General features: G+C 53.5%; 1 protein-coding gene across 1 annotated transcript in view; it reads right to left on the bottom strand.

Annotated features, from left to right (window-relative positions):
* Positions 1-17578, bottom strand: part of LOC147706661 (fish-egg lectin-like) — a 67409-nt gene that overhangs the window by 12711 nt on the left and 37120 nt on the right. The window contains exon 3 of the mRNA XM_086929114.1: positions 10388-10727. Within this exon, the coding sequence (XP_086785240.1) occupies positions 10388-10727 (340 nt within the window). The remainder of the gene's footprint in view (positions 1-10387; positions 10728-17578) is intronic.

The following is a 17578-nucleotide window of genomic DNA, read 5'->3' as shown; positions in this document are numbered from 1 at the left end:
GCCGATAACTCGGAAAGCCTGTGTCGGATGGCCTGCGTCCCCTTCGAATGGGGGGGGGTCTCCGGCATGTTGAAAGTAACGGTCCGAGACGATGCCCCCGTAGACTGCCTCCTGGGCAATGACCTGGAAAGCTCTCCATGGGCCGCCGTGGAGAGAAAGGAACACCTGGGGATGTTGGGCGTCCCAGACTGGGCGTGCGTCACCACCCGTTCCATGGCCGCCCGTGCCAACCACCGGCCAGAAGAACCCGAATGGCCGGCGCCACCGCCTCCGGTCGCCCCAGCCGAAAACACCGACCGCAACATTCCCTCCGAACCAGCCCAACCTACCGACCTCGCTAACCTCGACCAGTGGCCTCAAGAAGGGGGGCCCACGCAAGAGCAATTTCGCCAAGAACAGAAGACCTGTCCCTCCCTCGAGGGACTCCGCCAGCAAGCGCTCGCCCAAAGCGCAGGGGATACCTCCGGAACTCATTGGGTCTACTGGGACAATGACCTGCTGTACAGCGAGCAAAGAATCGCCGAGCTGGGGAGCAACCGAGTACTAGTGGTACCCCTCCGTTTCAGAGACTTCCTGTTAAACCTGGCCCACGATGTCCCCCTGGCAGGACATCTGGGACAAGATAAAACCTACAGTCGCCTAGTGACCCACTTCTTCTGGCCCAAAATGAGGAACGATGTGCACCAGCATTGCCGATCTTGCCCCACGTGCCAAGCCAGTGGGAAGAGCGGCCGCAAACTAAAGGCCCCCCTGCAACCTTTTCCCGTGGTCACTACCCCGTTTGAGAGAGTCGGAATAGACATTGTGGGGCCCTTGGACCCACGCACAAAACAAGGCCATCGATTCATCTTGGTGCTAGTGGACCACGCCACCCGCTACCCTGAGGCTGTTCCTCTGCGAACTGTGACAGCCCCGGTAGTCGGCCGGGCTCTGATGGGGATCTTCTCCCGTGTGGGCTTCCCCCGAGAAGTCGTCAGCGACAGAGGCACGAACTTTATTTCCAAATACATGAAGTCCCTCTGGCAACAGTGCGGGGTCACCTACCGATTCACAACCCCCTATCACCCTCAAGGGAACGGACTCGTTGAGCGGTTCAACCGCACGCTAAAGGGAATGATCGGGGGGTTGGAAGAGCCCCTCCGTCGCCAGTGGGATGTGCTGCTGCCGTGCCTCCTCTTCGCGTATCGAGAGGTCCCCCAGAAATCCCTGGGCTTCAGCCCATTTGAACTGCTATATGGACACCCAGTGCGAGGGCCGCTCAGTCTCGTCAAAGAAGGCTGGGAGATGCCTCCGTTAAAGAACCCTCCAGATGTCTTCCGGTACCTCCTCACCCTCCGCAACCAGACCCGGCGGTTCAGAGAACTAGCGAAGGCCAACCTAGAGGCCAGTCAAGAGGACATGAAAAAATGGTATGACCAGAATGCCTCATCCATTGAATTCGAACCTGGCCAACAGGTATGGGTGATGTCCCCCACTGAGCCATGCGCCCTACAAGACAAATGGACGGGGCCCTTCAAAGTAATAGAGCGCAAGGGTCCTGCCACCTATCTCATCGACATGGAATCCTCCCGGAACCCCCTCCGGGTCCTCCACGCTAACAGACTAAAGCCCCACTTTGTGCGAACAGAGCTCAGCCTCCTGATGGCCACAGACACTGGGGTTGAAGAAGACTCCGAGCCTCTCCCTGACCTCCTACGGACTCAAGAGCAAGACGGCTCCGTGGATGGGGTCCGGCTCTCAGAGGCCCTCACCAGAGAACAACGCCAAGAGTGTCAAGCCCTCCTATCACAGTTCGCCAGCCTGTTCTCCCTCACCCCAGGTGTCACTTCCTGGTGTGTGCACGATGTGGACACCGGGGACAGCCTCCCTATCCGCCACCGGGCCTACCGCGTGCCAGACCGGGTACGGGCCTGCATCCAGGAAGAAATAGCCAAGATGCTCACGCTCGGGGTCATCGAGCCCTCAGACAGTCCCTGGGCCAGCCCTGTCGTACTGGTCCCCAAAGCAGCTGCCCCCGGCACCACACCAGAACTCCGGTTCTGCGTGGACTACCGGGGCTTGAATGCGGTCACCAGAACAGACGCGCATCCCATCCCCCGGGCAGATGAACTAGTCGACCGAATGGGAGCTGCCCGCTACCTCAGCATCTTCGACCTGACAGCAGGCTATTGGCAGATCGGCCTCACACCCCGGGCGCAAGAACGTTCTGCCTTCTCCACCCCCGATGGCCATTACCATTTCACGGTCATGCCCTTCGGCATGAAGAATGCCCCAGCAACCTTCCAACGGCTCGTCAATCAGGTCCTGGCGGGGCTCGAAGGATTCAGCGCCGCCTACCTAGACGACATCGCTGTATACAGCCACCATTGGACCGAACACCTCCACCACCTCCGAGCAGTGCTGCAAGCCCTTCAGCGAGCTGGCCTCACGATCAAGGCCAGCAAGTGTCAAATTGGGCAAGGGTCTGTAACCTACCTCGGACACCAGGTGGGAAGCGGCCTAGTGGCCCCTCTACAGCTGAAAATTGCTGCCATCCAGGCCTGGCAGCCCCCCATCACCCAAACCGAGGTACGAGCCTTCCTGGGCCTCACGGGCTACTACCGAAGGTTCGTGAAAGACTATGGTACCATAGTGGGGCCCCTCACAGAACTCACGTCAAAGAACCAGCCCAAGAAAGTCACCTGGACCCCAGAGTGTCAAAATGCATTTGAACAATTGAAGGCCGCCATGTGTTCCGCCCCTGTGCTCCAGGCCCCAGACTACAGCCGGGAGTTCGTAGTCCAGACGGACGCCTCCGACCAGGGCATTGGGGCAGTCCTGTCTCAAGTGAACACCGAAGGCCTTGATCAACCGGTGGCCTTCATCAGCCGGAGACTCCTACCACGGGAGCAACGCTGGAGCACCATAGAGAGGGAAGCCTTCGCTGTGGTATGGGCCCTCAAGAAGCTCCGGCCCTACCTTTTTGGCACCCACTTTCGGGTGCAGACCGACCACCGACCCCTGCAATGGCTGATGCATATGCGGGGGGAGAACCCAAAGTTGCTACGCTGGTCCATCTCCTTGCAAGGTATGGACTTCACAGTCGAACACCGGCCTGGGCCAGATCACGCCAACGCGGATGGCCTGTCCCGGTTTTTCCGCCTCGACGAGGAGAGTCCCAAAGAGGATGGGTAACTCTCCCCGCCTTCAGCTGGGGGGGACGCATGTTGGACAGGCCACATGAAGGGCCGCTCTCCCCCGGCCCAACCAGGCCTGAGTCCAGTCCCGCAAGTACCACACACCACCATTGCACGTCCTCCGTCCCCTCAGGGACCCCTGCCCTCGAGCATGTCGACCTCGTGGGCCCGATCCACTGCCGGCCCACGCGCCCAGCCTGGGGCGCCATCTTGGACACTCCACCACGAGGCCGCCTGGCCCCCGATCGACCTCAACCCTGGGCCTGGCCCGGCCTCAGACATTCCGGCACCACCCTCCACCCAGGAGGTGAGCGGGCTACTTGGCAAGTCAATGGGAGAAAGAGGTGCCGATGGCTCTCCCCCGCCAAGTGCCGCTCGCCCATCGCCTCCCCGGGCGCTGGCTCCACCCCCCTGCTGGGTGTCTGGACTCCCTCATCCCGGACCTCCCGACCTCCAAGTGCGAGGGTCCGGACATCAAAGCACGCCAGCCCTATAACTGGGGCAGCTCCAGAGCAGGAAGGCAGTTGTATCTTGGAGTCGAGAGACGTAAAGAGGAACTCATCCTGGACGGACTACTGGCGCTGCCGTAGCTCTGTCTTGTGCACCATCGTCCTGCCTGTTGGCGCTGCCACAGCCGTCGTAATCCTCATCACCTTCATCGTCGTCGGGACCTGCTGGCGTGGCCGCGGACCGTTGTAACCGTCATCTTCACCGGGACCTGCAGGCTCCGCCGCGGACCGTCGTTTTCCTTCGTCCATCTCGGGACCTGCCTGGCTCCGCCGCGGCCCGATCATCTAGAACGCCGAGCTCAAGGATTGAGAGCTATTTTTCACTCGTTGGTAACAAAGACTGTCCCGCTACCCCTTTCCTAAACCAGAGACTAGAACCGAGGGGACCCCTGAGTCCAGACCTCCTTGTATCCATCATCGTAACCTAAGAATTGCATATAAAGTCTCGTTAACCTTCAACCTTGTGTGGTGTCCGTCTGTGGGGGGGAAGTTACTTATCTGTACAGTCGTTGGAGACGGCTCTCCCTGGAGACCTCTCCCCGTAACCTCGGCCGACCCTCCCGGTCCGTCTAACACCCGCCCTTCGCTGAGGAACCTTCCCCACAACCCCGCTCCCCAATCCTTGTCAGGGACCCGGTGGGAGGACATGGCTACCTCATATGCCCTAAACCACTGTCCTATGTCATCCCCCTTAAAGAACTCCTTTACTACATCTTTGGGGATGTGCACTCTAGACTCTACCTGCACCGGCGTTGCGCTGCCACCAGAGGGAGGATGATCCAAGCTTTTCTCTTTTAGACTCATCTCCCTCATTTTCACCTCATAATCCATTTGGTGTTTTCTCTCTTCCAGAGCCAGTCTTTTGCTCTCAAGCTCCAGTTGGCTCTTTACTTTTAATTCTGCCAGCTTCATTTCATGATCCCTGGTTTCTTTCCTGTCTGCCAGCTCCTCTGGCGACAGGCCTCTGCCAAAGCTATGCACGCTGTCTGGTTTTTCAAGATCCACCAGATCTCCAGGTGCATTCTGATCCTCAGGTGCCTCCCTAGATTCAATCCAGGCTTTCAGGGCCTTGTAGAACTCTGGTTTGTTCCTGCACCCGGTGTGTGGAACCTTGAGTTTCTTGCAAAAAAACTTCAGCTCATTCCTTGTGTAGTTGTCTAGTTTTGATGCATCCCATTCCAGCTCCGCCGCACCAGAGGTTATGGATTCTCCTCCATCAACGCTGTTTGTGCCAGGCATGATTTCAACACTAGGGATCTTCTCTTGGCAAAATTAAAAACAAAGTCTGTGGCTAAGTTACTGGACTGAAATCACTATGCAATGGTCAGTAGCTAAGGTAAAACACTGCAAATGTAAATTCGTGATCCTCACCGCTGCGTCCAATGTAGGAAGGGGGAGTCTCTAGTTGGCGCAGTGCAGCACTGGCGACAAGCAGGGACTCTCTCTTCCTCATCAGGGCTGAGGGTTACCTTCAAGACAACCTCTGCTTACCCTCTAGGTAGTGTGGCTTAAGCAGTCTTAGGCTAATCTCTGGGGCACATAGGGTTAAACATTTGCAATATTACACCATCACAACCAACCCACCACACAATGACACCAAACTGTATTTGTAAAAATATATATTCTTTATATAATTTCAAGCAGGCTTGTAAATACAGTCTTGGTTCACTTTAAAACGGTTCCAGTGTACTTTAGATTAGGTTGCCACAGTTCTTTCTTAGCAATATGCAAGCTTTTGGGCCTTCTGCCCAGTTTTAGCAAGGTTCAGTGTTTTGTAGCGCCTCAATGCGCTTTCCGCTGTCTCCGTCGCTTCAGAGAGGAGATCGGGCCCGGCCGGCAAAAGCTCACGCTTCCCGCGTGGGCCTCGAGGACCAGGAGCAGTGCAAGCCTCGGTTTCCGGGGCGGCTCGGGCTGTGAAGCAGGCAGCGCGGTGCGAGCTCAGGTCGCAGGACGCTCGCACCGTGAGGACAAAAAGCACAGTACCTTGGATTTCTGAAGCGGACGGCTTCAAGGAGGAGTTGTCCCACTTCGCGTTGCTTCCCGGGCGGGCGGCGGTGCTCGATGGGGTCACGGGCTCTTCCGAAAAGGTTCACTTCGTTCTCCGAAGGGGAGAGGCTGCAGCAGGCGGGGCTGAGGGGGGGTGCACTTCACGGAGTGCGGTGCACAGATCAGGCGAGGCCCGGCAGCGAGTCACTTCCAAGCTGCGGGGGACAGGGGGTCTCAGCGCCCGAGTTGCGAGGGCACAATCTAGGCAGCGCCGATCTTTACGGGGCAGCCTGTACCTCGGGGGCACACAGGCGGCGATGCTTGGACCGGGCAGGTCCTCCCTTTCCTTTGTTAGCGCGGCATGGCGCGGACAGTCACGGCGCTCGGACCAGCGTGGGGCCGGTCTTCACTTTGCAGCTGGCACACGATCAGGCCACGGTCACGGTGGTCGGGGGAGGGACACGGCTGCACGAATTGTCAGAGAGCGTGGCGGCGGGCACAGCGCTCTCGTCTCCTTCACTCGGCGCTGTAGAGACACACAGCACACGCCAGCAGCAGCTTCCTTCAGAGGGGTAGCGCCCACTGTTCCTGGGGCGCTGGTCAGGGGGCAAGTTCACAGGCAAGCCCTTGGAGATCTTTCAGCAGAGTTTGGCACAAAGTTCAAAAAGCAAAAGTCTCTTGTAGTCTCTTCTTTTCCTCTCCTTCTGCAGCAAGGCACCAGACACAGGCCAGAGACAGCACTCCTCCTTGTCCTTCCAGGTCCTTCTCTTCGGGCAGAGTTCCTTCTGTAGCGCAAACAGGATCTAATTTACAAGGAGCAGGGCTCCTACTTTTATACCCAGTTTCTTTTGTTCTTACAGGCCAGGGGGGCCTTTGCATAACTGTTCTCAGTCCCTGAGCACTTGTGGTGGGTACTTCTGCTTCTGCATTCAGTGTGAGGGCAGGCACATCAGCCGCTCCCCAGGGGGGCGGAGCCAGCATTGTGAAGACAGGGGCAGCTTGAGCACTTTGTTGACAAGCTTCGGTCCTTCCTGGGCCAGGTGCAGGCTGAGTCATCAGTCGCTCCCCAGGGGGGCGGAGCCAGCATTGTGGAGGCAGAGCACATCCTGATGCATCATTCAGGGGAAATTCCCACCACCCACTAAGGTGTCATCCTGCTATTCACAACCTGTCAACTCCCAGCCCTGTCACTCACACACCCAGACAGTCAGATACACACAAGAGCAGAGGCGGGCTGAAATGGTTAGACAAGCAAATGCTGACTTTCTAAAAGTAGCATTTGAAAACCCAGGATATTAAAATAAACTTTACTAAAAGAAGTATTTTATTATTCTGAGTTCATGCATACTAAACATGACTCTCTACCATGTTCCCTGAGCCTGCTGGGATTATAGAGTGTAATAATTCCAGCAGCCCATTCTGGCCTAAGGGGAGCAGGTAGCCTTGCAATAGTGAAAAACGAATTTGGATGTAATTCACTACTAGGACATGCCACACACATCAGGGCTTGTCCTACCTTACACTTACAATGCACCCTGCCCTCAGGCCTACCATAGGGGTGACTAATATGAAGTTAAGGGAAGGTTTAGGGGCTGGCAAGTGGGTGCACTTGCCCAGCCAGCATGACAGTACCAGACTGCACGCAGGTTCTGCAATGGCAGACCCTAGACACATTTTTCGGCTGCTTCTGTGGGTGGCGCAACCAGCGCTGCAGGCCCACTAGCAGTACTGGCATTTACAAGCCCTGGCACTCCTGGTGCCCTTTACTAGGGACTAACAGTAAATCCAATGAACCAATCATGGACATCAATCACATGTACAATTTTCAGAAGGGAGCACTTGCACTGCGGCACGGGTTGGCCGTGGCGCAGTGCCCTGAGTAGCGGAAACCAGCAAAACATCTGAGGCACAACAGCAAAAAGTGGAAGGGAAACTCACGCCAAGGTGCCAGGTCTAACAGCTGCCAACAGATGCACCCTGGCACCACGGTGCAAGGCTGCCAGCAGACGCACCCTGGCACCACGGTGCAAGGCTGCCTGCTTCCGCACTCTTGCACCACAGTGCAAGGCTGTCTGCAGACGCACCCTGGCACCACGGTGCAAGGCTGCCAGCAGACGCACCCTGGCACCACGGTGCAAGGCTGCCAGCAGACGCACTCTGGCACCACGGTGCAAGGCTGCCAACAGATGCACCCTGGCACCACGGTGCAAGGCTGCCAGCAGACGCACCCTGGCACCACGGTGCAAGGCTGCCAGCAGACGCACCCTGGCACCACGGTGCAAGGCTGCCAAAAGATACACCCTGGCACCACGGTGCAAGGCTGCCAGCAGACGCACCCTGGCACCATGGTGCAAGGCTGCCAGCAGACGCACCCTGGCACCACGGTGCAAGGCTGCCAGCAGACGCACCCTGGCACCACGGTGCAAGGCTGCCTGCTTCCGCACCCTGGCACCACGGTGCAAGGCTGCCAGCAGACGCACCCTGGCACCGTGGTGCAAGGCTGCCAGCAGACGCACCCTGGCACCACGGTGCAAGGCTGCCAGCAGATGCACCCTGGCACCACGGTGCAAGGCTGCCAGCAGACGCACCCTGGCACCACGGTGCAAGGCTGCCTGCTTCCGCACCCTGGCACCACGGTGCAAGGCTGCCTGCTTCCGCACCCTGGCACCACGGTGCAAGGCTGCCTGCTTCCGCACCCTGGCACCACGGTACAAGGCTGCCAGCAGACGCACCCTGGCACCGTGGTGCAAGGCTGCCAGCAGACGCACCCTGGCACCACGGTGCAAGGCTGCCTGCTTCCGCACCCTGGCACCACGGTGCAAGGCTGCCAGCAGACGCACCCTGGCACCACGGTGCAAGGCTGCCAGCAGACGCACCCTGGCACCACGGTGCAAGGCTGCCTGCTTCCGCACCCTGGCACCACGGTTCAAGGCTGCCTGCAGACGCACCCTGGCACCACGGTGCAAGGCTGCCTGCTTCCACACTCTGCTACTTGAGGCCATCATTGACAGGGTTTGGCGTAGGGCAGCGCAGTAGGTCGCCTGGTTGTGCTGCTGTACACCAAAGTGAGAGGGCAGGAATGCACAGTATTTATGCATCATGGTGCATTCCTGTCAAACCTCCCTGCATGAGCTCAGTTTCTCAGCCTAGCGCCAACTGAGGCACCGTGATGCAAGGCGCCTCCATTGCATTCCGTTTGCCTGCGTCACCTTACTGAAGATTTATGAGGCCGCTCAAAGCTGAGCAGAGTGGCTTTGCGCATCATCATCCATCGGATTCAGAGCCCTGCGCGATGCATGTACCACTTTACATGGTGCTAAAGTGACGCAAGGCTCTCATGACTAACCCTCTTTAGTGTCTACGCACGGCGGCTACCTCTCGTTGACACAACCGCACAGCACATGGAGGGTACTGCCCTCTCTCAAAGAGAAACGTTGTGCTACTTGTATCCTAGCTTCAGGTTGATATGGACTAAGCTCGCCTATTTAGCGCTGTTTGTGATTTCTTATCCATTCTTGGTGGTTCCAGTGGTGTGTATTACAGATCAAGCACGTGAGGAAAAACTAGCCATAACTCACAGGAGGACACAACCACATTCCAACGCGTGCCAGTGGTTGTGGGTGGCCACACATCTTCTGACCACCACATTCCCTTCAGGACCAAGTGGGCCATGCAACTATATTCATACACATTGGCTTCTTCACGGCTAGGTGGGTGAACGTGAATTCACTCACTGTTGATCTTGCAATCGATTTCACTTTAATAGAATATTCATAGAAGGGAATGTATGCTATGTTTACATGAGCCTTTCAAGCAGTAGTAGGAATGGTATTTGACAATGTTTCTTAGTTAAATTTATTCTAGGATTTACGCAACATTTGATTTGCTGTACACTGCGACACTTTTAAAATAATAATAATACCTAGAGCAGAAATGTATTAAGCAAAATTGAAAACTTATAAAGTAGAGCACGGAAATGTTGTCTTTAATGCACATAAGATTCAGAGTTCAAGTAATTTAAATGTATTTAAAGCCCTCCCTCCCCCAGATTCAAGGGTTCCCCAGTAAAAATAAAGAGCCTGATTTACATTTTGGTGGTATACATACTCCGACACAATGGCAACAGAGTATATATACCGCCAAGAAAATGGTCCGCCCACCAAATGTATATGCTGGTGGACCATAGGTTTAATCAGAGTGGAGACTACTTTGTCTCTGCCGTCATTAACCCCCTCCGATGGCCCTGGGGAGTAAAGGCCGTCAAAGGCAGGCCTGAATTTCTGACGACCAGATTTAGAGTAACAGCATTAGTCATCGTCAGGAAAACCCTGGCAGGAATGGGCAGTGAAAACTGCTACATGCTCACCTCACCATGGGATGGGAGAGTTTTCGTTCTTATGTTTTAAAGTTAAAAAAAGATAACTGGGGCATATTATCAACAAGTAGCGATATTTATCGCTAACTAAGCTTAGTGACATTTTTTCTATCGCCATGCATCGCCGGATTTTATCGCAGAGATAAAATGCTATTAGCAACGTTTATCTCAAACGCGATAACATTTCCGGCATTATTCCTGGCAGCCCTTTATATGCTCCCTCAGACGAGCGACGCCTGGTGGTCTCGCCCCCCATCAGTATGCATGTCTGTCTCTCTCAACAAGAGCAGACCATCTGTGTTCTCTTGAATTCTCCATTTCTTCCATTCTCGTGACTTTACCTGCGATACAGCACACCTGCGTTGTTGACTCCATACACAGACCCATCGCTCCCAACCTCAATCATGACGAGGCTCCCACTGACGAACGTCCAGCTGGTGCCAGCGCAGGAGGCTGGGGTGGTGGAGGCTCGGTAGTAGATGGCATTGCCTGAGTTCACTCCCCAGCAGCCCCGAGGGCCACAGCTGTAGTACTTCAGGAGCCCTGGGACGCTGGCCCAGGGCAATGGAGAGCCCCCGTTGGCGGCCACCGTGGCGCTTCCACTCAGGCAGTAAATGTTGTTATTGGTGTTGACCCCGGCTACAAACTGCGCTCCTCCAGCATCAATCTGCTTCAGCAACCCTGAAACAAAGGTAAGAAATGGTAAGACCAAAAACACCTTCAATATATTCCTTCACTATTTATGGGAAGACGGGAAAGGATAGCCAGCAGGTGCAATGTGTTCAGCAATGCTGCACAGCCCTGCCTTGCTGTTGAACCCAGGCCATTGCACGTCCCTCTCTGCTGTGTATCTGAGCCACTGGCTCCAGCCACCACTCCTTATTTTATGAAAAGTGCAATAAATGATCATTCTCCCAGTGCAATAGGCAAGGATCACATGCGCAGGGGTCTTTATTTGGGGTGCATACAATACATCTTTCCATAGATATATCTGTAATTATTTTTTTGTATAGCACAAACCTAGCCATAAAAATAAGAGAGGGCACATAGTTTCAGCCATGTTGGAGCAGCAAGACTCTTCCTGCGGTCCCCGCTGCCCGCAGACCTCTGACTGCACTTGGAGTTGTGGGCAGGCATTAAGGCTTCGAGCAGAAAGAGAGAGACCCAGGATGGGGGGTGAACCATCCCATGGGCTGCTTGGTGGTCTGAGTAGGGTGGGCTGCAGTGAGTAATCGCCATCTCCCTAAAATGCAAAGGTGGCAGCGTACACACACAGTCCCATCTTTCGTCATCCACTGTGGTGTGTTGCAGGTCACTGAGTCCTGTGTTTTAAGTTCAATTTACTGGCATCTTTTTGTATTATTTGTTCTTCTTCAAGTCACCTTTAAACTGAAGGTAGTGGCTATTTAATGCTGCTGGGTAAATAAATAGCAAAAGTCCACAGCTATTTACACAGCTACTGACTAGAAAGCAGAGAATATGTGCTATTTGGTCTACGGCCTTGCAAAGAAACTTTACTATTTACCCAGCCGCTGACTAGAAAGCAGAGAATATGTGCTATTTGGCCTACGGCCGAGCAAAGAAACTTTACTATTAACCCAGCCGCTGGCTAGATAGCAGAGATGATGTACTCCTTGGCCATGACAATAGCAAAGAATCTTCACTATTTACCTAGCAGCCGACTAGATAGCAGAGATCAAGTGCTATTTCAGCAGCTCGCTGGATAACAGAGGCCATGTACTATTCGGCCAGCGACCATGCAAATAACAGAGACTATGCTATTTCCTCGACAGTCAATTAAATAGAGGAGATCATACACTATTTCACCAGCTACCGTACAAAGAGCTAAGAAACTTCACTTTTACCTGTCCCCCGAAAAAATAGCAGAGAATGTACTCTTTGCCCACAGCATGAAAATAGCATAGCGATTTCACTACTTACCTGGTCGCTAGCTAAGTTGCAGAGATCATGTATAATTTCCTGTTTGAGTCTCTACTTCCACCACTGTTTGGCCGTCCCTGCGCATCTTTGCAATGTCTCAATCTATCCAGCCTTTTATTCTTCACAGGTTGATCAACTGAGATTGATCGTAACATCAAATATTAGGTGATCAATCAATAAGGAGTTTGTAGAATGTGAACACTCCCCTGCGAGGGTCTCAAGGCACTGGGGCGGGGGCTGCTGATCCGTCTGGGCACTGGGGTTCAGTCGAAGAGCCAGATCTTAAGATCCTTTCTGAATTGGGTCAGCGATGTGGATTGTCTGAGTTGGGACAGGGAAGTAGGAAAAGGATCTTCCTCCGGTGTTGTGGATTTGTGGTACTTGGAATGAGAGGCGGTGGTTCAGGTATTCTGGTCCTGACTGTGGATGGTTTTTTAGACTCGTGTTAGGAGCTTGAATGTGATTATTTTGTTGACTGGGAGCCAGTGGAGTTCTCAAAGGTGTTTGGTGATGTGACTGCAGCGGTGCAGGTTGAGGACCAGTCTACCTACAGCATTTCTAACATTCTGTAGTTTTCTGAGGAGTTTCTGGGTGGCAACTGCATAGAGTGCATTGCCGTAGTTGAGTCTACTGCTGATGAGAGCATAGATGACCGTCTTTCTGGATTCAGTGGAGATCCTTCAGAATGTCTTACGAAGTAGGCGAGACATGAGGAAGCAAGATGAGGATACTTCGTTGATCTGATGGTTCATTGTGAGGGAGGAATCCAGTATGATGCCGAGGTTTTGTGCGTGGTCCGTGGGGGTCGTGAGATTCCCAATGCAGTGGGCCACCAGGATTCGTCCTAAACTGAGAAGGTGGGTCCCAGGATGAGCACTTTGGTCTTGTCCGAGTCGAGTTTGACACAACTGTCTTTCATCCAGGTGGCAACTGCCTTATTCCACTGTGGAAGTTGGTCCTGGCAGTTGTGGGTTCGTTGGTAAGGGAGGAGGATCAGCTAGGTGTTGTTGGTGCAGGAGACGATGTTGAGTCTGTGGTTCCTGACGATGGCTGCCAGGAAAGCCATTTAGGCTTTGAAGAGGGTGGGACTCAGGGAGGAACACTTGGGCACGCTGCAGCTGATCTCTGCGGGTTCAGAGAGGAACTATGGTAGTCTGACTTGCTGTGTTTGACCAGTGAGGAAGGAGTGGATTCAGTCCAGGGCCTTGTCGTGGATGCCGGCGTCATGGAGTGTTGTGATTAGGGTGCTGTGGGAGATGTTGTCAAAGGCAGCAGAGAGGTCCAGGAAGATGAGAGCTGTGATTTTGCCCCAATTGAGGAGGGAGTGGATGTCGCTGATGGTGGCCAAGGGTGTGGTCTCAGTGCTGTGGTTGTATTGGAAGCCGGATTGGAAAATGTCCAGGATGTTGTTCGGTTCGATGAACTTTGATGGCCTTCTCGATGACCTTGGGTGGGAAGGGGAGCTGAGAGATAAGTCTGAAGTTCTTGAGGTCTGTCTGGTCAGCGGATGGTTTCTTCAGCAGGGGAATGATCTCAGAGTGTTTCCAGTCATCTTGGAAGGTGGTGGTCTCGATGGAGCAGTTTATAGTGTGGTAAAGCTTGGGCTGATGAAGGGGACTGCTCTGTGGAAGATGTGGTGTGGGCATGGGTCCGAGTGGGCTCTGGAGTGGATGTTCTTCATTGTCTTGAGTGTGTCATCTATGGTGAGTGGGGATCAGTTGAGCAGGATATGTTGGGATGTGGTGCGGTCGGGTGCGGTGATGTCTTGCCTGGTGGGAGGGTATTGGGTGTTGAAGCTGCCGTAGGTGTGCTTGATTTTGTGATTGAAGAAGCTGTTGAGTTTGTTGCAGAGATCACAAATGCTGGACACAGTGGCGGACACCTTGATGATGGATAAGAGTTATTTGCTGTTGTGTGCGTTGACGTTTCTTCTGTCTTGGATTGCCATTTTCTTTGGGGTTTTGAGGAGAAGGTTGTGTGCGATGATGGCGTCTTTGAAGGTAGTATCGGTTTCCAGGGTTTTGTTGTTCCTCCATTGCAGGTAGTGACTATTTAGCTGACCACTGGGTAAATAGTGAATGTTCTCTGCCATTTATTTCCCCACTGGCTAATTGGTAGATGTAAGAAATTGGGAGGTTATTTAAAAACTAGGCCTGCACTGTGAGCTTTATTTCTTTGATGCTTCAGTGGTGCAGGCTTGTAAGAGAGTAGGATCTCCTTCTTATAGTTACCCCCACTTTTTGCTGATGTTTCACTGTTTTTCAACTTTATTCTGGCTGAGATCCTGCTTTCCAGGACCCCAGACTAGCTGCTTCCTCTCTACTGACTGCATGTACTTTAGGTACACTCCAAATTGGATCCTAGGGTACCCTTATAAGTCCCTAGTTTGTGGTATACTATATACCCAGGGCATAGGTACACCAGGGCCTCCCAGGGGCTGCAGCATTTATTGTGCCACCCCTGACAGGCCACTCAGATTGACACCACAGGTCTGCTACTGCAGCCTGTGTAAGGTGGTGCATGCGCCCCTTACTTAGATATAGGTTCACTATATCTACCTTATCACTGCACATATATACCTATCACTCACCCCTATGGCAGGCCTTATCAATCCTGAAGGCAGGGTGCTAGGTTTTATCTGAGAGGGTACCTTTGCATGAGGAGGTCCCTTCTGCAGCCTTTGGAATCTATCCTCCGTGGTTGTTCTGTGATTGAGCCATACCATATACTCTTAAGTGCATTATAACCTCGGGGTGAATGTTAACTTTGAAATGGCTGCAAGGAAACATGTCGTGTTTGTTGTCAAACAACTTGGAATCATACCTCCCTGCCAGTCCTGGCGTGGGAGGTATGATTCCACCCACCTAGAGGGAGAAATATGACCACACTGGTGCACCCCATACCAGCTTGGCAGAACCCTGGCATCATAAGATGGTTGCTGCCAGCCACAGACACGCGTCTGCCCTCCTGCTGCTGGATGAAACTCTGGCAGGGGAGGCTGGATAGTAGGTTTCCTGTCACAGGGAGGAATAACCACCTCCCAGACAGGCTTTAGTGTATTGGGGCTTGGTGGGTGCACTCCAAGAGTGCTTTAATGTCTGCACTGAAGGCACGTTTGGTGTCCATGTGCATAGTACAGCTCAAACCAGTTGCAGGGGCTATCAGCCCCTGCTCTGGTATGAAACTGGACAAAGGACATGGGTGTAACCACCCCTCTGTAAATAAAAATTAAAACCTGTATTTGTAAAGCATGACCTACTCACCCTTAAGGGTCTCAAGGTGCTTGGGGCCATTGTGGAAATTAAGTGAGCTATTTCCCAGAGTCACATGATGTTGAACGGAGCTGCCACCGGGGATCGAACCGTAAGCCCTGTCCTGTCTGCACTGGGGCACATTTGGTGTCCCTGTGCATAGTCCAGTTCAAACCGGTTGCAGCCCCTGCTCTTGTGCAAAGCTGAACAAAGGACATGGGTGTAACCACCCCTCTGTCCTGACCTTCCCATAGGTTGGTCGCCAGAGTTTGTCCCACCCCTTCCTTGGGTATAAAGTAGGAACCCCTGACTAAAGGACTTTAGATTTACCTGGATGAAACTCTGCTACAGAATCCCAGAATTTCAACTATTTACACTTTGTTGGATGACCAAAGAATCTCCCTTGGAGTAAAGAAGTTACTCCAAGGGAGTACTCCTTTCTCGTTGACTCCACTGGCAGACGCAGCAGACTAGTAGGTCACACATTTGAACTGAGTCTTTATTACACTATGGCAGAGAACATTATTCATGGCTTATTTGATGTCACTATACTCCCTTCGATGTGGTGCCACCAGGTCTTAGTAGTATATCACAACCACAAGTTTCTGTGGGTCCACGTGGACTACTGCCCTCGGCCTACGCTCCGCCCGAGTAGGTCACACAATTGGAACTGAGCATCGATTTTTTAATGGCAGAGTACATATCATTGCACGCAAGGAGAGGTGTAAGAGGATGACGAGTTGCAGTAAGGAGGGAAAAAGGATCATCGTTACAGAAGTGATTAAACACTACCGACAACTGCCCTGGTGTCACTAACTCAGTGCATCGCGAGCAAACAACACATGGTTGTGGGCAACTGCTGACCGCTGCCTCCGGCCTACACTGCGGTTGAGTAGGTCACACATTTGGGACTGAGTCTTGATTTAGCAATGGCCGAGTTCATATCATTGTACCGGCATCATCGCTGCTGCATCCCCTCTCATCCCTGGAGCCACTAAGTCTGTTCCCCGACATTCATGGACACTCTCTGGTCGAACATTGGTGGCATTTGAGTCTATGGACTAAGGGGTAGTTGTCATCCTCATGTAGCTGATACTGAATTGGTGGTGGCAACGAGGCTGTAGCACTCCACTCCTCCATTTGCTGCTTCCAGATAGCTTCTGCCCTCTGCATGATACCCTGGAGGACACCTTCCACTGTCTCCCGCAACCCTCATCCACATTCACCTTTGACATCGACAAGGACCCGCTCAGTCTGCGTGGCCCTACCTCAGTGAACTGCAATTCACCATCCTGTGGCAGTGCGCCTGTGACGGCCGCTGTGCATCCGGGGCCACTAACTCTGCGCAGCGCAAGTCAGGGACCCTGTCTGAATGAATATTGGATGACCTCTGTGATGGTGGTCTTGGGGTCAACTACGCCATGTGTATGTGGACCAGCGCTGTCCGTTGCCTCCGGCCTCAACTGCAGACCACCAGGGCTCACACATCAAATCGAGTCGTGACTGGCCCGGATGTCACATCACTGCAGGAGGCACCCGCCACCATCGCCAGGGCTAACTTCAACCACCATCTGCCAGAGACAAAACAGTGGTACTGGCAGACTAACGGAGTTGCTCAGACCTGTTGTGGATGCCATCATCTTCCTGATCCCCTGCTCAGCACTCCAGGTGCCACTGACTCAGTGCACAGCAACACATGGACCGTTACTGATTGGGTTTCGTGCTGTGGAGAGGTTGCACAGCAATGTCACCTCATGCAGTGTGGGAGACCTGGGACGTTGATGAGGAAGATGATGCAGGTGTAACACACCCCACTGCATCAGCACCAGGGATCTCACGAATGGACACAATCCTAGTCATTTTCATCACATGAGCGCGCTCCGCTCTAGTGCCCCAACCTCAGTGCCCTGTAACTCACAGACACTTCTGTTTGTATGTTGGGTGACCTCTGTACTTGCTCCGGCTTCCTCCATGTTGCTCAGAAGTTGACTCTGTTATGTAGGTATTTTCTGTTTCCATTGCACTGGTGTCCACTGTTCAAGTTGTTGCCGGCACCAAGCACTCCATGCGGGCTGGCTTACACTCACCCCACACACATCCAGCACAGGCGTCACTGTACATGTGGCCCTGCCAGTAAAGGGGCCGGGCGCGCATGGCCGTAGCCAGTTCAACATAATATCTGTGTGTGTCCCTGTGGTCTTGTTGTATGCATGAGGGCCCTGTGCCCTACGACATTACAATGTGCTGTGTACAGCGGATTCCAGACATGTCACCGCAGGCAGTGGGTTAGAGCTTGGACATGTAGCTTTGTCGTCACCCACTCAATTCGTAAGGGAAGTG

This window comes from Lissotriton vulgaris, chromosome 7, assembly GCF_964263255.1.
Source record: "Lissotriton vulgaris chromosome 7, aLisVul1.2, whole genome shotgun sequence".
Lineage (NCBI taxonomy): Eukaryota > Metazoa > Chordata > Amphibia > Caudata > Salamandridae > Lissotriton > Lissotriton vulgaris.
Note: the sequence above shows the minus strand (reverse complement) of the source record. Positions and strands in the feature narration are given on the sequence as shown.